We start from the raw sequence: 24,325 nt of genomic DNA, 5'->3' as shown, positions 1-24,325 counted from the left end.
TCCCAGTGTCTGGTCTAGATGGAATTTGTAGCATCACCAGCACTAAATAATTCGAGGCGCTTTATTTTCTAGGGGTACTTACGTTCTATTGTCATGGTCTGAGTCCCTCGCTGTTGTCCAGTGCCACAGACGTTGCTTGCCCCGTTTCACAGATCTCTGCATCTTGGTCTCCTTTCGGTTTCCCAGTTACATCAGTGCCTTCCTGTTGCCCCGTGCCAGTGTTTTGCATGCTGCCTACCAGAGTACCTCCCTTAATTCTGGATCCCATAGATCACGGACCCCTTTCCTTGTTCTTGATGGCTGCCCTTTGTCCTTGTTTTAGGTTCCCATAAACGGTTGCCTCCTCTCCTAGTTATAGTCTCCCATATATGGCTGCCCTCTTTTGTTTTAGGCTGCCAAATATGGCTGCCTTCATCCTCGTGCTAGGCTCAAATAGATGGCTGCCCTCTCTACTTGTTTTAGGCTCTCAAGATGGCTACTCTCTGTTTGTTTCAGAATCCCATAGCACACTTGGGTAAAGCTTCCGTGGATGGATGCTCCTATTCATCTTCCTAGGAACTCATTGATGGCTATACTCTTTCTATGTTCTCGGCTATACTCATTTCCCCAATTCTTTACTCGTCAAATGTTCTTTTTCACCCCACCCCACAATGTTCTTCTACGCCCCACTCTAGCTGCTGTGGTTTCTATGTCAAAGTTCTGATAAGTTTTCCATGTCTTTTGTTCTACAGCTCATTGGATGTTTCCCGCTGAGACCAGTAAGATGGTTGCTTTATACCAGCAGAACTTATCCCTGCATAGCCTATACGAAGCATTAGACAACGATTCCTGTGACACTACTCATGAGGTGAGAAACATTTCCAACGTGCCAGATGGTGTCACCAACATGGCTTTTTCCACCCAGCTTGTTTCATCTCACTCCCAGTCAGCCACCATGACCAGCTTTTCTATGACCCTGGGATCCATGTCTAACATCATTGCACTAGTGATCCTGGTCCAGTCCTACGCCCATCTCCGTCGCCGCTCCAAGACCACCTTCCTTCTCTTCGCCAGCAGCCTGGTTATCACTGACTTTGCCGGGCACCTCATCCTGGGCACCTTCGTGCTGCGCCTCTACGCTGTCGAGCTGCAGTGGGAAGAACTTGACCAGACAGGCTCTATTTGCCAGTTTTTCGGTGCCTGCATGGTCTTCTTTGGCCTCTGCCCACTGTTCCTGGGCTGCGTCATGGCCATGGAGCGTTGCATCGGTGTGATCCACCCGCTGCTGCATTCTTCAATAGTCACATCCAGACGGATGAAGTTCACTCTTTTGGGCCTGTGGACCTCTTGCCTTCTTATTGCCCTACTTCCCATGTTGAGCTTTGGCCGGTATGACATGCAGTATCCAGGAACATGGTGCTTCATCCATGTCAGCCCAGAGTCGCCCTGGACCGAGGTCAGTTTTGCGTTGCTCTTCTCGCTGCTGGGCCTGATTTCACTCTTCATGGCACTGGTCTGCAACACAGTGAGTGGTTTGACTCTGGTTTGTGCCCGGCTGCGCAAGAGGAAGTGCAACCGCTGGGCCAAATCCCATGACATCGAGATGGTGGTGCAGCTGCTTGCGATCATGATGGTGACCTCCATTTGTTGGATTCCTGTACTGGTGAGTGTCGCGTGCATGTGGGGGAATGTCAACATGGCCTTCCTTCATCACATTCCAGCGGGGGAAGTTTCACGAGGGTCTATGAGTAATATGTCGCCATGGCCTCCACCACATACTTGCATGGACAATATGATCATGGCCTTTTCACATGTCCACTGGGATGATTTTGTTGTTTTATTTATTTATATTCTGTGCACAGGATGGCCGACGCTTTACAGAGAGTGGGGCAGCACAACATTGATAAAGCAAAAGCCTAGGTCCTAAAAAAAGGAGTTTAAGTCATCTGAAAGGCATTGGTGTATTAGTCATGGAGTTTTGTGGAGACCAGGGACAATCAATTGGGTACAGATTATTAAAGGTCTCCTAGTAAGCGCTCTTTGAGGACCCTTTAAAAAGTAGCTGTTGACCCCACTTGTCAGACGTGTGTCAGTGCGGCATCCGAGATCCTCGCCACATTTCCAGAGTATGATTTTTCAGAGGGGAAGACATCCTTAATTTGTGAGTTTCCAGCTTCAGCTGCTGAAGCTTTTGAGATAAGTGTTTATTCATGTAAATCTCCTTGCAAGAGATGCAAGCGATCCTCAAAGAAGAGCAACTCTTCCTGGGAAGCCAACCTAGTTATGCAGTGGCTGGTGTGATGCACTTTTGTACTGGAGACCAGATGTGCTGCTGACTGCTGCTAGGAGAGATTTAGGAAGCCTGGTCCATGGAGAACCTCAGTAGTTTATACATGAAATGAATAGGACTTTGGATGGCCAATTTTAGGTCTTGTGTTGGGAGGAGAGCTTGTATGTTTTGCCCTTTCAATGATGTGTATGTCAAGGTGGAATAGTTTGTCAAGGTTGAAGCCAAGACATTTGGCTAAGCTGGTCGATTTGGTGTGCAGTACATGTTCTTGAGTTTAGCAGATCACTCATCAAAAATTTCCTGTCCTTTGGCGAAAAACGGAAAAAAGAAAATATTCATTCTTGGGAGGGTTTAGATTTACTTTCAGGTTACTCATCAAGTTTAGAATATCTGTAAGGGAAGAGGTGAGCGCCTTATGGCTGTTGCAATATTAGATTGAGTATAGCGCCTAGTGGTTCCACACAGCATGTAGAGAAGACGCGAGAGGACGTTGCCCTGAAGTACTCCAAAAGAGGCTTCACTAGGCCTAGACAAAGAATTTCCTCTTTTGTTTACCAAGTCGCCCCAACTTGCCCACTGGGGTGAATCCACCATGATCTCCATGTCATGCTTATTGGTGAGATGGTGCCCTGACCTCCACCATGATTCATTTAAATCTTTACAAGTACCCCTCACCAACCCCACCCAATGAAATATACATGCACATCTAGACAGATGAAATATTTTTCTACCTCCAACATTCCTTCTTTACTATGCCCAGGCTGACTAGTTAATCCCTAAAGGCCTTTATCTCATAACCCATCTCACAGCCCTATAAACTCTGCAACGCCACTCAGTCGCTATCGCCTCAGTAGTGCCCCCTCACCTTCATTCACCCTTCTCCTAATCACAAACGCCTCAAATCTTCCGGCAGCCATTCCCGTCTCTCTAAAGCCCCTCTCATGCACACCCCTCGCCTCTCTGGCCTTCCTTTTACAGTCCTCTTTTACCCCTTTCAACTCACCCGACTTCATTATAGTATTTCAGATATGGATGTCAGTCAGACCTCCTTTTAACCTCTGACATTTATTTATTTAAAGAGTTTTATATTGCCGTAGGTATCGGAGCGCTTTACATAAGGTCAGCAAAGTTACAACAATAATAAAAATTACACATTACATCAAATATATGAGACACATTAACGGGAGAAAAGGAGAGACCAGTTGAGAAGGAAGGGGGAGAAGGGGAGTGAGAAGGGAGAGGACGAGGGGGAACACGGAATAAGAGACAGAGGTAAAGTCAGCCCAAAGACCGCATGGGTAGGTGACGGCCAGGGAGGTAGTCCAAGGCCAGTCTCCCCTTTAGCTCTCAAGGAAGCTCCAATGGGTATCAGTTAGACAGGTGGATAGAGAGGAGACAAGGCAAAAGCAGAATGGCAGAAATACGATGAGGGGGAGGGTGGGCGAGACAGGGAGAAGGGGAGAAACTGTGCATAAGGTCCTGGCCAGGCAGTTGACGGTCAGGTGGTGAACAAAGTCCGATCTCCACATTAGCTGAACAGAGCAGCTCCACCGGGCGTCGAACATAATGCTCGAACTGCACTGTCAGGAAAGAGGTCATGTGTACAAAGGAATTGTCAGAATAGTGCGGGAGGGGAGCCATGGTCCGAAAGAATTCTAGAAGTCCTCTTGAGGTCAGTAACAGTCCTGCAAGGATTGAGTAAGTAAAAGTTCAGCAACGGGGAAGAAGTCACCATTGTCGGCCATGTTTGGGTCAGGCATCATGGGACCCTTTTCCAAACCGAGAGTGTGCCAAGTATGACAGAGCTCTGTAGGGAGGGAAGGGTCAGACTTCCATTAGTTTTTAAAAGGACTCAATATCTCCCCCGGAGTCCCTAGGTGCTCGAGGCGTCCCTCTTCACTTTCTACTCTTCCAGAAATTACCGGGCCAAAATGGGCCTGTTCCCCCGCTCTATATGCAAGCACTGAGCACCTCTCAGGCACCCTAGGGCTCCCAAGGCTTGCACATAGCCCCGGCTCTGCAACTGGATTCTCGGTGTCAAGCCTGCACAATGCTTTCTTTGAATAGGGGACCCGATAAAGGCCTCGGTAACACTGTGCAAATAGGGTAGCGGGCCTGCCCTTTCAGTGACTACGTATCCGTTGATCAGCACCCGCTGTGCACACACGTCTGCCTACCAGCAGCACCGGGTTGCAGGCCTCTCTAGATCCAGTTTGCCTCCATCCTGTAGTTGCTACCCCATGCTGTGAAGCCTAACTCGGTACCCCGGCGAGGCTATCATTTCTCAGGCTGTCACCTATACACTGTTGGCTCTTCATCTATCAGGGCACAAAGGGGACACACCCCTACCTTCCTTTCGAAGTGCACCAGCTGCCCCTCATCTCAGCACTCCTGCAAGGCCTTCAAATCATGCGTCCCAGTCTCCCCGCCTCAGGTCTCTCCTAACCGGGCAGCAGAAGGGGGGAAACAGGAACTGCCAATGTCCGATTCACTTTCCCCACAGTGCGCACCCAGGGACCGCCGACCTCAGCTGGGTGCCGCCTCCGCCGTAGGCCTCTCCACTGCTCGGATGTGGCTACAGCCCCAGTCACTGCTCTGCCGCACTGTGATGATCGGGTCTGCCGGGTCATCCGTCAGTGCCTCTCGGATTGCAGAGTCATCGCTCCGGGGTCACTCCGCCAATTTTGCACCCAAGAGTCTCGGCCCCCATCTGGTCAGCTTTCAATCCGCCGCAGATTAACTGCTCCACCCCTCTGCGGCCGCCATTTTGCCTCGCATAGAGCCACTCGCCAGCCGGTCGCAGTCGGGCAGTTTTCTTCCACAATACAGCCTGCCCAGTTGCAGCTATGAGATTGGCACAATCCCGAGAGAGTCCGCCGTCCGGTAGGGGAAATATACACGTGCCCGGGGTTCATCTGCTTGGAGCTCACCCAACCTGCCTGTAGCATCGTCCCGCCTGACCTTCGGTTTGGTACAGGACAGGCAAGCAGGAACAGGAAGTGAGGTCACAGGAAGTTACTAGTTTGTAAGTCAGTGTGAGGCTGGCAGGGAATAAAGAAGGAAGCAGAAAGTATACTCCTGTGTCGGTGTGTCATTCTTAAGAGCGCTGCGACAATGGCGACGAGGGTGGGATATCTATAAAAACCCACAAGCAGCTCATCGCTCAGCCACCCAATGTGGCCGACCACCGAACCCTACAGCGGAAACCAAAGTCCGCCAAAGCCACGAGGCACCAAACTGCTGCCCGAGTGAAACGCGAAGAAGCAAGAGCGCGTATGCCAGGACAGCGCCCCAAGCAACCCCGACCGCTGCCCGAGGAGAGAGAGACGCGTGTGTCAGAGCGCGCTCACCGCGTGCTCCCAGAAGTGTGCAGTCGGGCTCGCGCGGCACCAGAGAGCAGTGCCCGATTCCAAGCGCGACCAAGAAGTGAGGAGCCAGATACAGCGCGTGGAGCGAGGGTGAGTTCAAACCCCATCGCTTCCCTCACGCGCACCGCCTGCACAGCCCAAGACCGAGACACGAGGCATACTGTCCCGCGCGGCGGCCATTTTGAAGTCAGGCGCCCGCCTACAGGCAGAACCACGCACCCTCCATGGCGGCCATCTAGAAGTCAGGCACCACTCGGCTCTGGGGGAAATATCAACAATAAGCAGCAGCCAAGTCAGAGAGAAGCTCCAGGAGCTACAAAGAATATATAAAATACAGCGTGAAGCCAGAAATACGCAAATACAGTCTGGACAGCGCCTCACAAAGCCAGCCAGAGCCACTAAGAGCAAATCAGTCGCAGATGTCCGATCAGGGCCCTGATAGCTCCTCAGACACTGCCAGCACAGCTCCTAATACATCAGGCGCGGCAAGGTCAGGAAGCCCAGTTCCCAGTACAGGAGGCCCAGCTTCTCCAACCAACGTGCCCACAATGGCGAATAACCCCATTGGAGCCTCATTCATGCGCCAACCACAGCCATTACCACTGACCCCAGGCAACAGCATGGGCCCATCGTGGAAAACTTGGAGTGAAGATTTTGAAGATTATATGGTTGGCTCCCTAGTGCAAGACAATAAGCAAAAACTTGTGGCCCTGAGAAACCTGATTGGTCCAGACATTGCACAAATCATCAAAGAACTATCCAACGCTGCAACAGCTACCTATGATGAAACCAAAGCTGCCCTTGACAGACGCTTTCTCCACAAACGCAACGTAGACTATGAGCGTCACACGTTCAACCTTGCCACGCAGGAGAAAGATGAATGCATGAGCGACTTCATCATGCGCATACGAAGACTTGCACGATACTGCGACTTCGACAACTTCAAAACGGAAGATGCCTTGAGACTCCGCATCATCGATGGCTGCTCATCTGAAACCTTGCGCCGGAGACTCCTAAAAAAACCGTATACACTAGAAGAAATCGAGGAACTGACAAGAATTAATGACCAGGCGGAGGACTACGCGAAGCGAATGGGGACACAGAAATCATCGGATCACAAAGACCACGCTCTGCGCATTCAGGCACACAGGTCCTCCAAGAGTACCAAGTCCACATCAAAATCTCACAGGTCTCAACCCTCACGTCGAAGCTCGCGACACACGAGGTCCGCAAAAGCCACACCCACCTGCTACAGATGCGGGCAGGACTACCCGCACTCAGGACAATGCCCAGCAATCGGGCAACAATGTCACCGTTGTGGAAGAGACAATCATTTTGAGATTGCATGTCAAGCCAAACAACCAAGTCACAGATCATCGACCAAAGGACATGAGCCACGTCATCACGCCCGAGCCATAAAAGAGAGGGGAAGAAGGTCCTCTAGTTCATCCAACTCCAGCACTCAGTCAGCCTACTCGCACCACTCAAGAGGTCGCTCTGGAAGTAGTCACCGCACCAGGCGTCAAGTGACAGACTCCTATCGGTCACGCAGAGACATCTCCAGTGAATCGCCATCGCGCACCCCCACATCACAAGACAGTGATGAGTACATATGTATGGTAACAGCCCCAGATCGTGATGAGTACATATGCATGGTTGCAGACCCGGACCGACTGAAGCGATATCCAAAACTCGACATCCTGATAGGAGACCATCCAGCAAAATTTGTTCTGGACTCTGGAGCCTCTTTGAACTATATCTGTGCTGTAGAACATCAAAATATGAAACACAAGCCCAAATTGGAACCAGCAGCTGTCCGCATATTTACGTGGATGTCACGCAAGCCACTGCCTTGTCTAGGCCGCTTCCGCACCACACTCACGTTCAAGGACCGGACAATTGACGCCTACATCCATGTAGTGGAAGGACCAGATCTGGCAGACTGTCTACTCAGTTTACCCACGGCGGAAAGACTCAAACTCGTAGAACTCCTCTACATGACGGAGGACACTCCTGACATTGTTGCGAAATTCCCCAACTTATTTAAAGGACTCAGGAAGCTTAACCACTTCAAAGTAAAACTCCACATAAATGAAAACGTGACACCCATTGCTCAACATCATAGGAAGGTGCCATTTCATCTACAAAAAGCTGTCGATGACGAACTCCAAGATCTCCTTCGAACAGACATCATAGAACGCACGACGGGACCCACCCCTTGGGTTTCGCCAGTTGTGGTAGTCCCTAAAAAGGGGCAAGACAACAAAGTCAGGCTATGTGTCGACATGCGCGCGCCCAACACCGCCATCGAGCGAGAACGCCATCCTGGGCCGCATATCAGTGACATGATTACCAAACTAAATGGCGCCACAGTATTCTCCAAACTCGACCTTAATAAAGGTTACCACCAGCTGGAGCTCCACGACAAGTCGAGATATATTACGACTTTTACCACGCATCAAGGCCTATTCCGCTACAAACGCCTGAACTTTGGCATTTCCTCGGCCGCCGAGATCTTCCAGGAGGCCATCAGGCGAGTCATCCAAGGCATCCCAAATGCCTTCAACTACAGTGACGATCTGCTGGTATTTGGGAAGGACCAAACAGAACATGACACGGCCCTGGACAGAGTCTGTCATGCACTGATGACTGCGAACCTAACACTTAATGCCAGCAAGTGTGAATTCCACAAAGACACCTTAAAATTTTATGGACACATCTTCTCGAAGGAGGGCATGAGACCAGACCCTGAGAAGGTGGCGGCCCTGGCCGACACTCAGAAGCCCCGAGATGTCACAGACCTACGCTCCTTCCTTGGCATGGCAAGCTATTGCGCGCGTTACATCCGCGATTACGCCACGATCAGCTACCCGCTGCGGGAACTCACTCGCCAAGGTCAGCCATACGAATGGACGGACGCGTGCCAGCACGCATTCTCCGTGATCAAACAAGCTGTGGGGTCAGCCATCAACTTAGCGTACTTCGACACGAAAAAGAAAACTGAAATCACGGTAGACGCCAGTCCAGTGGGCCTGGGTGCCATTCTAGCCCAATACCGCGAAGACTCAGACCAGCGACACATCATCGCCTACGCAAGCCGCAGTCTCACGGATACCGAAAAAGCGTACTCCCAGCCGGAGAAAGAAAGCCTAGCTGTGGTGTGGGCGTGCAAACACTTTCACCTCTTTGTTTATGGAAAGCATTTTACGATCATTACGGATCATCAGGCGCTCATTACAATTTTTGGTAACCCCAATGCAAAAATGCCTCCACGCATTGAGCGGTGGGGTTTGCGCCTCCAAGACTACGTCTTCTCCATCATCCACAAACCTGGGAAAGCTGAAAACCCAGCTGATTTCATGTCGAGGCATCCGCTGGCAGGTGCCCGTTCTGCACTTTCTGTGGCTGACGAATATCTCCACTTTGTTGTCGACGCAGCATGTCCTCCCACTGTTCCTGTTGAGGCCATCCAGGAGGCATCCGCACTTGACCCCCTCGTCCAAGCAGTGATGACCCGCATTCGCACTAACTCATGGAGGGACATGAAACAGTCCTCCTCTGAATCTGCTCAACTTCGACAAGATTTGGCCGCATTCCAACGGGTACGCGAGGAACTCTCCATCAGTGACAACGGTCTCCTCTTAAGAGGGGGGAGAATCGTAATTCCACTTAAACTGCGCCAAGGGGTCATCAACCTGGCACATGAAGGACACAGAGGCATCAATGCAACCAAGAAAGCTCTGAGAGAACGAGTCTGGTTCCCCACCCTTGATTACATGGTAGAGACAACCCTGAAAGACTGTATCACATGCCAAGTAGTCAGCCGGGAAGAACCGCCAGCACCGTTACAAATGTCAGAGCTGCCGGACGGAGTATGGCAACAAATTGCAGTCGACTTCTTCGGCCCACTACAATCAGGACAGTACATCATTGTTGCCATGGATGAATACTCCCGTTTCCCATTCGCACAACTAATATCATCTACTCGAGCAACGACAGTGATCCCAGTGCTTGATGAGATATTTGCAGCCTGGGGCATCCCACTGCGAGTAAAGACAGACAATGGACCTCCCTTCAACGGCCATGAGTTCACAAACTTTGCAACCCATCTCAATTTCAAACACCAGAAAATCACTCCGCTGTGGCCACAGGCAAATGGCATGGTGGAGCGATTTATGGGGACAGTAAAGAGGGCAATCCAGCAAGCAGAACTGACTCACCGAGACATCCAACAGACATTAAATGAAGTACTAAGAGCGTATCGAAACACGCCGCACAACACCACTGATCAGTGCCCAGCCACTATAATTCTAGGAAGAACACCTCGAACAAGACTGCCCATGCTGAACGAAACTCCTCAACAACGAAACGTCACGGTTGATCACAACACCCTCGTGGAAATCGATCACACCAAGAAGCACAGAATGAAGACATATGCTGATCAACGCAGACACGCCAAAGATTCTAACATACAAGAAGGAGACTGGGTGATAGTGCGAAGTGATCGGCGAGCCAAAGCAGACAGTCGATACCTCGACACTCCCATGCAAGTCACCAAGAGGAAAGGAACCATGGTCACAGCCAAAGCTGACCACAAGCAAATAACGAGAAACATCTCACACTTTAGAAAATGCAACCGGCGTAGCTGCCGTGAGACCGTGTCAAATTTACCCTCAAGTGACTCCTCCAATCAGAGTGACAACAGTGACCAAAGCCACCACAGTCCCATGCGAATGGTGGAAATCACAAATCACCACAGTCCAGCATCAAGACACAGAGAACGGCCGCAACGTCTGATAAGGAAACCTCGACGTTTGGTCGAAGAGATATAGAGGAAGTGAGACTTTGTAAAACAGGGGAGATGTAGCATCGTCCCGTCTGACCTTCGGTTTGGTACAGGACAGGCAAGCAGGAACAGGAAGTGAGGTCACAGGAAGTTACTAGTTTGTAAGTCAGTGTGAGGCTGGCAGGGAATAAAGAAGGAAGCAGAAAGTATACTCCTGTGCCGGTGTGTCATTCTTAAGAGCGCTGCGACACTGCCCACAGCCTCTCACAGCTCTTTACAAAAACTCTTCCCTTCTACATCTCACTTCCCTGTAGTCCATCACGCTTTCTTCCTACAACCCAGGCCATCAGGCCTATGTTATGCCCATCCATCACAAAGCATTACAACTACCTTAGCTACCAGAAGCCGGTCCAACCTTGTTTGATCTCTCACCCCTTCTTAGAGGCCTGTTCGTCTTCAGAGTCCCCCTCACTTCCCTATATAAGCCCTGAAGCAACCACTATAGCATTTGGTATTTCCTTGACTCCCCCCTTTCACATTACTGTTACAAAGACTTCCAGTGACAGCTCCTCCGTTAAGGCAGAGGAGCGTTGCCCCACTGCATTTAAGCCGTGCGGTTGGGTGAGGCTGCTCTGCCCTCAGAGCAGGGCAGAGGAGGAGTAGTTTGCCCTCTCCAAGTATGCAACAAATGTTTGGCCGGCCCTCTGGGGCTGGCCAAACTTTGCATGTTCTCCATACAGGCAGCATTGCAGCCTGCGTAGAGAACATGCCCAGGCTCCCAATCCCCGTCTGAGGGCCACCCATCACAATGCTGCAAAAATCGTCACAACCCATCCATGCTTCTTCATGGCCCTTTAGGAACCCGAATCCTGGAGCAGGGCCTGGTGAGAGACTGAAAAAAATTAATTATCTTGCTGGTACACATTGTGCAGAAACCGTAAGTACCTGCACAGGAAACAGGCCCAGGCAGGCAAATGAAGTTTGAGGAAGCAGGTACTGTCAGTGCTCCTAGAAATAGAAGAGAGTTGGACACAGTGTTATGAATCGCTCCCAGTGCTTCTCAGCCACGTTTGTAAATCTGCCCTCCTTTAAGGAGATTTGGAAGACAGCTAACCAACAAGATGGTATGTGTTAAAAATAGTTGTGTGCAAAACGTTGTAGTTTGGTTGGTTATGTGGTGTCGTCAAACGGACTGGGCCTACGTGCCCAAAGGATTACTCTGGGGCCTTAGTATGGTGGTGGTCAGATAACTGTGCCACGCCCGGAGCCCCGGGCTTTTTATTAACTTCCCTTAAACTCGACTGGCGTACGCTAGTCCGGCCCACTTTCATCACGCACATGGGGGTCATGGCTACTCCCCCCTGTGCGACTGAGCGACTTGGGCTCTCCCATAACTTGACAAAACTACAGGTTATGACCAGTGCATAAAATGAAGGAATCGAAGTGCAGTTATTCTGTAACAGAGTACCTGCATGTTTCCGAGAAGTGCCGGTACTCTACAATTAAAAGTATTACATCTCTCAGTTCAGTTCAAAATAACTTTATTCAGCACCAAGACCACAAAAGTTTGACAAGCAGACAATACATTTTAAAATATTTTAAAAATCCTTATTAATAAGATAAAATCCCAATTAAAACAAAATGCATCATCGATCATAAAATTTCTTAGCCATTTTAGTTTTGATAAAGTTTGACTCAGTGCTACATATAACAGAATTAGTCAGCAATTGCAGATATCTGAACCCCTCAACATATGCACATGGACGAATATTCTTTAGTAGGGGTGCCAAAAATCTTCTCCTTGGTTCCTTGTAAAGTGCACAAAAAAGGATAAAGTGCAGGGTGCTCTGGGTTTCCATATTATCACAAGGACAGGGAATGAGATTGTCCATTCACCCAGATTGTCTGGGAAATGCCACTAAAAAATGCAAAGTGCCTAAGCGGAATCTGGTTAACAAGAAACGTGTCTGAATGTTTGTAGTGAAGGATAGGTAAAATTGCTGTTTAGGCAGAGCTATTTGGAATCATTAATAAGCGTTTTATGAACTTATTTTCCACCACTTGTAACAGGTGATTTTTTTGGTAGCTCCACTCACCTGTAAGACAGAACCGATAAATATTTTGCTTTGTTAAAGGTAACAATCTCAGGCACTGGCTTATGGCTAACTTGCAGGCAACCCTAAACAGCCCCTCCACAACTCTACTTGTTTGCTGAGCTCTTGCCATGACCAAGGGATCCCACTTCATCTCCTTATTGAACATATTCCCCAAATATCTAAAGATTTCCACCTTTTCAATAATCTTGCCCCTCACAGTAAAACTACGGGTTTTAGTCTTTATTGGACCAATTGCCTTTATATAAGATTTTGAAAAATTGACCTTCAGGTCAAGGGCCAACACAAACTTTGTAAAGGCATCCATCCAGTGACGTTTGTCAGCTGTTGACTCTCAGCACTGTATCATCTGCATACCAAAGTAGTGGGACTGGGTTGTCTCTGATGCGGGGGAAATCAATGTGCTTACCTAATATAAACTCTTCCAAACCGTTAGTATAAATCAAGAAAAGAAAAGGAGCTAAAATGCACCCCTGACGAACTCCTTCAGTGGAGACCATGGGTTTAGTCCTTTCCCCTTGTGGGCCAAATCTTATGGAGACGGAGGTGTTAGCATGGAGTCTTCTTAAAAGCAGGATCAGTGCCTTTTCAAAGTCCATTTCACAAATTAACGCCCAAAAGTTCTCCCTGTTGACGGTATGGAATGCACTCGACAAGCCGATGAAGGCAAGGCGGATGGAACCCCCTTTTGCCTTCATGTACTTGCCCATAATCAGGGACAAATTTAGGCATTGATCTGTAGTGCCCAACCCCCTGCGGAAACCATATTGGGTTTTCGAGATAATCCCCTTATTAGTTGCCCAGGTCTCTAGTCGAGCAAGAATTACATCTCTCGTGAGAAGTGCCTGTACTGTCCAGCTCAAAATAAACAAGTGCCGGTACTCAGAACCGGGCAGTACCGGGCAGTACCGGCCAATTTAAAGCACTGGTTATGACATACTATAAACTCATTCGTCTCTACAAAGCCTGAAGATATGGCTAATTATCCTTGGTTCTAGAGTGCCAGTAAAGCATCAGACAGTGCCACCTAGTGGCTCACACATACATTCCTGACAGGATGTGGAATGTATTAATCAAAACCGACCGACAATACAATAATTGTTTCCTCTCTGAACCCTCAAATATCTCCTTCCACCTACGATAAAAAACAAAGGTTAATTCCCCTGTGCACCCTAAAATCTTTCCTCACTGATATACCATGCTCATGAAAGCAGACCCTAACCAAGGAACCCCTGAACTCACCGCTCTTGTTCACCAACCTTTGGGTGACCTCTATTGCTCTTCCATTTTTGTCCCTGCACATGGAAAAGTAACAGTATACCTAACAAACCAGACTTGTGCTTTTGCACACATTTGTTTACGATTTTAACGAGGGATTAAAAAAAGTGATCTCATTCACTGACACCAGAGTCAATGTCTCCCTCGTGGGCACCCAAGTTGCTCCTTTGTGGCGCTATCCAACATTCTGCTCCACCCCCAAAACCCTTACCCTCACCAGTACCACCCATTCACCCGGCGGCACCTAAAGTCACAACTACCCTAAGAAGTTCCACTTTTGGCCTTTCTGTATATCTTTCTAAACTGCAGAAAACCAAGTGCCTCATTTATGGGCTTTTTACTTGCCGCAGAGCAGTGCAGCAGGCCTTGCTGCTGCGCTGCCATACAGCACTTTTGCACCATGTTGCGAAGGTGCCTGCGCTGCAGGGATGATTATTTTTGTGCAGGAAGAGAAACCTTCCGGCACAAAAACAATCACCAAAGGCTTTTTCCTCTTTCTATGTGTTCTGCAGAATGCAGCACACATAAAAAGAGGTAAAGCCGAGAGAAATAAAGATATTGCTCCTCGTTCTGTCTCCCTTGGGGAGGCGTACGTTTTGGCGCTGCCTCAGACTTGCGATTTCTTGTAAATCTAGGGCAGGGTCAAAATGCCATGGATGTTGCTGGGAACGCCCCCAGCAACACACCCCTTTGATGCAGTTTTCTGCGTGAAAGGGGCACATATTTATGAGGCCATGAAAAGCCATGTAATGTGGCTTTATCATGTGGCCTTATAAATATGCCAGTGGCACGTTGCGCCCCCGGATACTGTGATAAAAAGTAATGCTTCAGCGACTCAAGGGGCTTGTAAATAAGCCCCTAAGGTCTTAGACACGCATCTGAATCTGGGCCTGCTTTAGCACTGGTGGATCCTGGTGCAACAGTCTTTTTTGGCACCCGCCTAATGATCCTTTTTTCCACTAATTCCCTCACTACCACCCCCAACAGTGCCCCTCATCACTCCATTTACCCTCTCTGACTTAGATGAATTTTTTTTATAACGCTACTCATAGTTCACTTACACTCAGTTCTGTGATCGGCATAATACATGTTCTTTGCAGCAGGCACATTAACCCTCCGTGCTACTTTATGATGAGTCAAAACTACTACCAGACACAACTCCGATCTCTCTTCTGCACGATTATTAATCACTAGAATTATCTTGACATTTTTGTTGTTACCTGAAAGATGCTAGCCACGAGGAACTGTGACGCATGTATCTTTAAACCCATACTATCCCTGCCAGTCAAGAACTATGTGACAAAATAGCTAAATTCTTCTTTGACAAAGTTGATGCCATCTTTTCCACTTTTACTGATTTAACAACTAAAAAATTTCTGACCATACTGTAAGTCTTATGTCAGAAAGAGCTCCACATCACAGTTGATAAAGTTGCCCCATTAACAGCTACAAACGCAGCGATATCAGGCTCCCCGTACGACCCATTCCCGGTTTCTATACTAAAATTAGCACCAGCACCAGTCACACTAGCATTGACTTCCATCATAAATGCTATGTTTTCTGAAGGGTATTTTCCCATAAACTGGAAAAGTGTATCCATATTGCCCCTGCTATAAAAAAACCAAGTCTGATCATAAAGATTTCAATTACTTTAGACCTAGCTCTAGACTCCCACTTCCTGCGAAAATCGCAGAGAAAAACGTGATTGCACAACTTAGTCTGATTTTGCAAGATTCTCAAGTGCTGGGCCCTACCCAGGATGGTTATAGAGGGGGCACAGCACGGAGTCTGCTCTTCTTAAGTCCACAGAAGAGATCAGGGCTATACTTGTCCAGGGAGGAAAAGCCACAATGATTATGTTGGATCTCTCAGTGTCCTTTGATACAGTCCATCATGTTTTGTTGATGGACCGGCTGCAAGAGATTGGAGTCCAGGGCACTGGCTGGAAATTACTTAAATCCTTTTTATCGAATAGAATTCAAACTGTCTCACTCGGCGAATTCTCTGGCAAACTATTCTCACTGCCCAGTGGAGTCCCTTAAGGGTCATCTATAAGCCTGACACTTTTTAACATTTATCTATCCTTGCTGGCTCCCCTGATTGAATCGTTTGGCTTCAGTTTGACATCTTACACGGACGACAACCAAATTGTGGTATTGCTGCAGCCAGGAAGGATGTTGGGAACGGCATCCCGGGTCTATGATTGAATGACGGCTTTGGGAATTCGGATGGCCCAAAATTGCCTCAAACTCAACTCCGGTAAAACGGAGGTTGTGTTGTTTGGTAATGACACTAATTTCAGGACCCCTGCTTGGTGGACGGATACATTGGGTCCTCTTCCTATTCCTATCAAGAATATAAAAAGTCTGGGAGTCTGGATAGACAATAAACTCAGTTTCAGGGATCAAGTGAATGCGGTGGCTTCATCCACATTGTATATTCTTAGATCCTGTAAGAAAATAATGCCATTCTGGCCCAAAGACAGTCAACAAACAGTTATCACTGCCTTAACCATGTCCAAGCTGGATTACTGTAATAGTCTCTACATCATTATCCAGGAAGGGCTTATGAACAAATTACAACTTCTGCAGAATGAAGCTGCTAGACTGCTTACCTGTACACCAAGAGACGCCTCAATCTCGGCTAAGATCAGAAGGCTCCACTGGATGCCCGCTAAGAAGCGTTTTGAGTTTAAAGCCCTATGCTTGGTCTTCAAAGCCCTTCAAGGTACTGGGCCAGACTACCTAAAGCAGCAATTTCATTGGTATGTACCAAAAAGACTATTGCGCTCCTCAGAAGTAAGATTGATGTCAGTTCCCTTTGTAAAAAAAGCTAGCTGGGGTGGCAGAAGTTTTGTGGCTGGCGCAGATGCATGACCAATCTACTTGCCTTTAGGAAGGCTTTAAAAACATGGCTTTTTACTGTCTAAATCCAATAATATTCTCTCCGATTTAGGCTCTGTAGGACTTTACACAGCGGCAGGACACCTCCGAGTAACAGTTAGCGCTCTATAAATGTCACTAACATTAACATTAACATAAGTTATGTAAAAATAGCACCCCCAATGTCACCGCCAGGTGAGGCTGCACCGATCGCATCACCCTAAACCCGGCCCTGCATCCGAGGTTCGCACAAGAGGTACTGTCCCTATCGAATGCCCTGCACCCGTTATTGCTGTCATGGGTGCAACTAGTCCTGGACTTCGGTGGGGCCTAACACTTCAAGCCAGTGGGTGGGGCTCCACTGCTAGCAAGGGGTGGAGTTTACCCTTCAATGCAAAGGTGACATTGGCACCTCTGAGCCAATGTATCAAAATGGAGCAATAAACTTTGCTTTGTAAAAATAGTGGACAAACCCGATAAGATTACAAGTGTGTTTTTGTGGAATTGATGCCTCATAGGCTGCTGTCAGTGATCATTGAAATGGGACTGAGCGCACTAAAAACTGAAAAGCACTGTCTACGGATTTTAATATGAAGTATATGAGAACCGTTTTTCGCAAAACAATTTCAAGATAATAACACTTTTTGCTGATTCATGCACGATTTCCTCTGGGGCAGGATAAAGTTTTTGTGAAATATGTTTCATTGTAGGTCCAGGAAGGTGCTCCTGCCTGATTGATGTCTGAAGACATGTTCTCAGTCTGTCCATAAGGTTATTCAGCATTTTTAGGTCTCGTGACCTACAATGCGCGCAAGCGCATTGAGGGATCGAGAATTCAAGTGGCCAAAAACATCGTCAAACCAAGGGCTTCTTGCGCTGCGGTTTTGTTTAAGTTCACGTGAACCACGTGACCAAACAAGCACGCGCATTCACGGCCAGGGCTTCTCCTCCCCTAATTATTCATGGCCGGCCGCAGGCCGGCCTTACCTCCCCAGCCAGCTTCCCCCAGGCCGTATCAGCACTCCTCCCACACCTTTGAAGTGAAGCTTAGCTTCACTTCAAAGGCCCCTGCTGCTTCACACCGTGTCGCATTTCTCCTCCCCCTCCCCTTCTCTGCCTTCCCTCCGTCTTATCACTTTTATCCTTTCGTTATTTTTTCTTTCCTTTCCTCTCCCACATCACCGATTTTCTTCCTTCTTTGTTCCTTTCTTCACATTCCTTCTTTATTTTTCTTTCGTTATATTTTCTTTCCTCTCCTCCCCCACATCACCGATTTTCTTCCTTCTTTGTTCCTTTCTTCACATTCCTTCTTTATTTTTTTTTCCTTCCTTTTGTATCTTTCTATTTTAGTTCTCAATTGTTATTCATCTCTGCTTCTTTCTTTCTCATTTTTTCTTTTCCTTTTTATTCCACCCCTCTCTCCTTCCTTTTCCATCTGCCTTACCCTGCTAGCGGGCCCCTCATCTGTCACATGCTGCCCTGTCACCCCTCTCCCCTGCCTCTGCTCCGTGCAGATCTTACCCCTGCGTTCCGTCTCTCACGGCCCGTGATGCTGTGATGCGTCCCTGACTCACTCTCAGACTTCACAGAGACTGTTAGGTTTCTTTGACTCACTCTCAGACTTCACAAAGACTGTTAGGTTTCTTTGATTGTAAAGGGGATTGTTGGGGGGCGGGGTGTTTGCAGATGACAGAGAGGCGCTTACACTGCTGTCTAGTGAAATAGATGGCTTGCACGCCATGTGAAATCTCCCATTCGGCTCCGTGGTCCCTTTATAATCTTACATTTCCGATATGTGGCAGTCTTCTCTCATTCTGCCTGCATTGCTCTTAGGTCTCTTGGAGTGGCGCTACTGCTATAGCAAGAGGTTTGCTTGAGGGGCAGGAACGTGGCGGGACTGGGAGATGATGCGAGCTTTACTCCTGCCTACCGAGTTTCAACAAAAATCTTTACATTTTTGGAAGATCGCCTCATTTGCTCGTGCATGTAAACGTGAATGTAATATGCATGTTTGCTAAGTGCACGTTCACCTCTGGAGCTTCTTGGCGCTGAATAACAGAGGTTTACTGTTACCCGCCGCAGTGATACTCATTTTATGTTTCATGTAAATATGTCATTTAAAAGCTATTGTATTTTTTACTGTCCCAATCACACGTACACCCCTCCGTTTTGTGTAATCTAATTCACAGCACTGCGCTGCGCCAGATATACAGGGACGTGTCTGTAGAGCTCTGTTTGTCACTGCAACAAGATCTACGCTGTGTCGGTCAGGGGGTTTGCTGCAGAGGCAGTCTTCTGAGGAACTGCCTCAGTTGTGTGATCCTGGGCAACTCGCTCTGTATCACTGCGGGGAGTCATAATTACATTAAACGCCGCCGACAACCTCCCCCGGAGCTTTCGAGCTACAGTGTCAAATTAACTGCTTGCAAAACGCCCCTCATCTCCCGGCCCCAGGTGGCTCGTGCGGAAGCGCCTGCTTGAAGCTTTACAATGCGCGATCGCTTTCCCAGTACCTTGCTTTTATCTGCTGCATACTGACCGCAGGAATACTGCAGGCAACGACTCGGAGGGCCGAGTAGACATGCCTACAGCTTTATGTTGTTTCCTTTGAACCCAGGAGGAACAACTCAACAGGGATTTATAGTGCATGCAATTGAAAAATAATTCCGTGCTCATGTGACCCACAAATATGGAACGATAGACGTGAATTGCTATGTAGAGAAGACGGTCGGAGCTGGATTTAGGGACACATTTTTATGGATTTAAGAACACATTTTAATCTACTCAAAATAACCGCGTGTCTGCATATAGTATCACATGGGTAATATAGTTGCCACAAATATCTGTAATTTCAGGGCATAGGTTTGCACGATGCTGAAATAGCTCAGTGGGTTAACTTGCCTGTTATAGAAAATTGCGTGTAACCTGCAGGCCACAGTTCTGTGTAAGTTAGACCTGTGGGCTAATGTATTTGTTTCAGAGATCCCTATGTGCCTGTTAAAAACAGCTGCATGTAACCTGTAAGACAAACACATGAATTCACAGTAGATTTTCACTCACTGTTCCAATCTGGTACCCAAGTAGATTAATCCATATACTTCAAGAATCTGCATTCTACCTACAGGTCACAGGATAAAATCCAGGTGGCTGTCCTCAGTCTTTCCAAAGTCAGTAAAATGAGTATCATTGAGTTGGGTAACAATAAAAATGTTTCCTTTGTTTGCCAACTTGGCAAGCTATAAGCAGAGCTTTTGTGTGGAAGACAGTTGATGTCAGCACTGCATTAATCAGTTGCTCTTCAGTAGCGTTTGCACAAAGACAAAAAGTCTTCTTCGTTGTGAAAAACACATGAATCCAGGAATGAGAACAAAACAGAAATGTTCAGGAGTATAGGCCAAATCATGTAAACAATATTGTCTGAGATGTCTGAAATTTAGTTCAGTTTTCCATTGTTTTATTTAGCACTTAGTAACGCTCACAAGGCATTGAATTGCTTTTTAACGAGTAGCAGGCATCTATAGCAACCAAGATTTAGAGGCTAGCTCAAGATTAATGAGCTTTTGGTTTGTACTCTTCAGATATAATCCAAATCATACCTTAGTCGAAGACTCTTGCTGTTGAAGGTCTTGCGCACTCAACAAGTTTCTACGTCATGCATTTCATTTACGATGAATTGTTATTGAAATTAATCATTTTTTGTAATGGATAGGTTAGAAATTACAGGATAGCTTCGAGTTAAAAAATTCAGTGGTTGATTAATCATATTAGGGAAGATGAAATGTCATTGCTTGTTGGAGAATTGTATTGTATTTTGTTGTATGGATAATAAAAACCTTTAGAAAAGATAAAAAAAGTGAACATGCAGACAAGCACTCGCGTTGCCAATAGGTCTCGCAGTAGGAAAGTTGGAGCTATTACAATTGCAAATAACAATGCCTTTTATTTTTGTTTTCATTTTAAAAACATAAAGGGCTTTGTCATTTACAAAACCAATAGCTCCAACTTTCCTATTACGAGACCTATTGGCAACGCCAGTGCTTGTTTTGGTTGTGGCTGCACAAATGTGTGCATGTTTCCAAATATTGACCTTAGTAGGGTGCCACACCTGATGAATAGGTAATTACCGGTGTGATTTTCAACAGGGGTGGGCAGAATATACCACCCTTGGAATTGGCGGAATTTTGCGATTCCACGTTCCTCTTAAAATGTTAAAATAAGAGTTCTGGCCAAATGCCGCCAATCGCTGTGTGTTTGGAATTTTCCCCCCACATGGCTCCAGAAATGCGAGCTGGTGAGAGCGAGCAAGATTTGGCATCCCCTAGCGTGATTTTCTAACACTGGCAGTCGCAAGCAGTCAGACGGCTGCTTATCGAATAGATCTGATGCCGTTCAAGTAGATTTTCTACTGGAGCAGTAGCAAAATAAACTTGAATGAATGTGTGCTATTGCGCACTGTACGGTGCAGTTTGCGCTGATTTTTAAGCGTTGCTCAAAATATTGATGTTAAATTGCAGTGCAAGCAGCACAACATGTATATTTTCTGCTCGTTGGCAGAACTCAGTGGAATCTCATTGAGCTTTCATATAAATCCACAGATTTCTGTTGAGCGAAATTCTGCGAGTTCTGCCCACCCCTAATTTTTAACATCTTTCATTCCTCCTGAGAGTGAGTGCAAATGTATTATCTATCTTACTGCTTGTTAATTACTCTGGCATGAATTTGTGCTATTCTAAAAAAAAAAAAAATTGTTGTTGTTAGCACTCACATTAAGCAGTACTCAAACACATAAGATACTCATCCTCAAGACATCTGCCTTCACCTTGAAATAAGAAACAAAGGCTTTTCTGGTTGCACCGAACAGAAGGAATCTTTCTCTGGCAAAACCATGGCTTTCCTGACTATACCAGAAATGGCTCTGCCTGGCCAATGGGAGGTTAGATGCAGCATTTCATGGACAGCTGTGAAAATCTACTTCTGATGCTTAAGTTCTAGAGGTAATGAGCAACAGATATTGAATCAAGTTCTCCTGTATACCTAGAAGTTCTTGAAGTATACGTACGGCATGACCAGGGTCTCATTCTAAGTTGCTTGCCATGCTTCAGACTTACCTTTTCATGTTACAAAAGCAAGCAATAGTTCATGTACCCAGAGAGGAACAAGGGACCAGAAAACATTGTAGAGTCTTTCCGGTTCCCAATTCAACAGGGGAATTCTAGATGATCATGAGTCTCAGGGGAGTCAATCTATGGGTACAGAAGATTCCCTTCAAAGTGAAGAGCCTTCAGAGAGTAATTCCACTGGTTCCGAAGGGAGTCTTCATGAGTCTTCATGCTAACGACCAATCTCATGGATGCTTTATCACTGTTAACCAGTGCTAAAGTGATTGTGCTCACTCCCTAAAACATATTAGATTGACATACCCAATTGGCATATTTAGTTTACTTGCAAATCCCTAGTAAAGTGGGACTACCTATGCCCAGGGTCTGTAAATTAAATGCTACTAGTGTGACTGCAGCATTGATTGTGCCACTCACTTAAGTAGCACTTTAAACATGTTTAAGGTCTGCCTTTACGGCCTGTGTGTGTGCAGTTTTAAACTGCAATTTTGACCTAGAAATATAAACCTTCCTCTTTAATACACATAAGCCACCCCTAGGATAGGCCCTTGGCAGCCCACAGGGTAGGGTGCAGTGTATTTAAAAAGTTGGGCATGTACTTTAAAGTGCCCTGTTAGTGAAAAATTCTTAAATTCGTTTTTCACTACTGCAAGGCCTGACTCTCCCATAGGATACCATTGGAGTTACCTTTTTACATTTTATACATGTAATTTCCAAATGTGAACAGGTAACCAGTCAGACTGATTTGCATATAGCCATGTCTGAACTGGGGTGGCTGAGTGAACTAAAGAATGGTGATGGATTAAACCCAGATCAATTGACTGGGGGTGAGTGTTTGATTTGTACAAACGCTCCGTCCATCATCCCCTTTTGTTTCGCTTTGTTCGCCCTAAGTGTGGCAGGGTATGCTCAGACGTGAGTCCCTTGTTCACTTGGCCACTGGATTCAAGATAGCCTGGCTGATGAGGATTATGAATCCGAAACCGGTCCCAGGATGCTTGTTTCCGGTCCAGGGAAGACATGGCTTGGCAGTTCGGGCTGGACTGTTCCCAGGAGGCACAGGGTCAGACTGATTTGCATATAGCCATGTCTGAACTGGGATGGCTGAGTGAACTAAAGAATGGTGATGGATTAAACCCAGATCAATTGACTGGGGGTGAGTGTTTGATTTGTACAAACGCTCCGTCCATCATCCCCTTTTGTTTCGCTTTGTTTGCCCTAAGTGTGTCAGGGTATGCTCAGACGTGAGTCCCTTGTTCACTTGGCCACTGGATTCAAGATAGCCTGGCTGATGAGGATTATGAATCCCAAACCGGTCCCAGGATGCTTGTTTCCGGTCCAGGGAAGACATGGCTTGGCAGTTCGGGCTGGACTGTTCCCAGGAGGCACAGGGTCAGACTGATTTGCATATAGCCATGTCTGAACTGGGATGGCTGAGTGAACTAAAGAATGGTGATGGATTAAACCCAGATCAATTGACTGGGGGTGAGTGTTTGATTTGTACAAACGCTCCGTCCATCATCCCCTTTTGTTTCGCTTTGTTTGCCCTAAGTGTGGCAGGGTATGCTCAGACGTGAGTCCCTTGTTCACTTGGCCACTGGATTCAAGATAGCCTGGCTGATGAGGATTATGAATCCCAAACCGGTCCCAGGATGCTTGTTTCTGGTCCAGGGAAGACATGGCTTGGCAGTTCGGGCTGGACTGTTCCCAGGAGGCACAGGGTCAGACTGATTTGCATATAGCCATGTCTGAACTGGGATGGCTGAGTGAACTAAAGAATGGTGATGGATTAAACCCAGATCAATTGACTGGGGGTGAGTGTTTGATTTGTACAAACGCTCCGTCCATCATCCCCTTTTGTTTCGCTTTGTTTGCCCTAAGTGTGGCAGGGTATGCTCAGACGTGAGTCCCTTGTTCACTTGGCCACTGGATTCAAGATAGCCTGGCTGATGAGGATTATGAATCCCAAACCGGTCCCAGGATGCTTGTTTCCGATCCAGGGAAGACATGGCTTGGCAGTTCGGGCTGGACTGTTCCCAGGAGGCACAGGGTCAGACTGATTTGCAAATAGCCATGTCTGAACTGGGGTGGCTGAGTGAACTAATGAATGGTGATGGATTAAACCCATATCAATTGACTGGGGGTGAGTGTTTGATTTGTACAAACGCTCCGTCCATCATCCCCTTTTGTTTCACTTTGTTCGCCCTAAGTGTGGCAGGGTATGCTCAGACGTGAGTCCCTTGTTCACTTGGCCACTGGATTCAAGATAGCCTGGCTGATGAGGATTATGAATCCGAAACCGGTCCCAGGATGCTTGTTTCCGGTCCAGGGAAGACGTGGCTTGGCAGTTCGGGCTGGACTGTTCCCAGGAGGCACAGGGTCAGACTGATTTGCATATAGCCATGTCTGAACTGGGGTGGCTGAGTGAACTAAAGAATGGTGATGGATTAAACCCAGATCAATTGACTGGGGATGAGTGTTTGATTTGTACAAACGCTCCGTCCATCATCC

The 24,325-nt window shown here is 47.2% G+C and overlaps 1 protein-coding gene across 1 annotated transcript in view; it reads left to right on the top strand.

Annotated features, from left to right (window-relative positions):
- The first annotated feature begins 763 nt into the window (after nt 1-763).
- LOC144763953 (prostaglandin F2-alpha receptor-like) overlaps nt 764-24,325 on the top strand; it is a 34,930-nt gene continuing 11,368 nt past the window's right edge. The window contains exon 1 of the mRNA XM_078650019.1: nt 764-1,642. Coding sequence (XP_078506145.1) covers nt 764-1,642 — 879 coding nt within the window. The remainder of the gene's footprint in view (nt 1,643-24,325) is intronic.

Source organism: Lissotriton helveticus, chromosome 1_1, assembly GCF_964261635.1.
Source record: "Lissotriton helveticus chromosome 1_1, aLisHel1.1, whole genome shotgun sequence".
NCBI lineage: Eukaryota > Metazoa > Chordata > Amphibia > Caudata > Salamandridae > Lissotriton > Lissotriton helveticus.
This window is presented reverse-complemented; position numbering and strand designations above follow the sequence as displayed.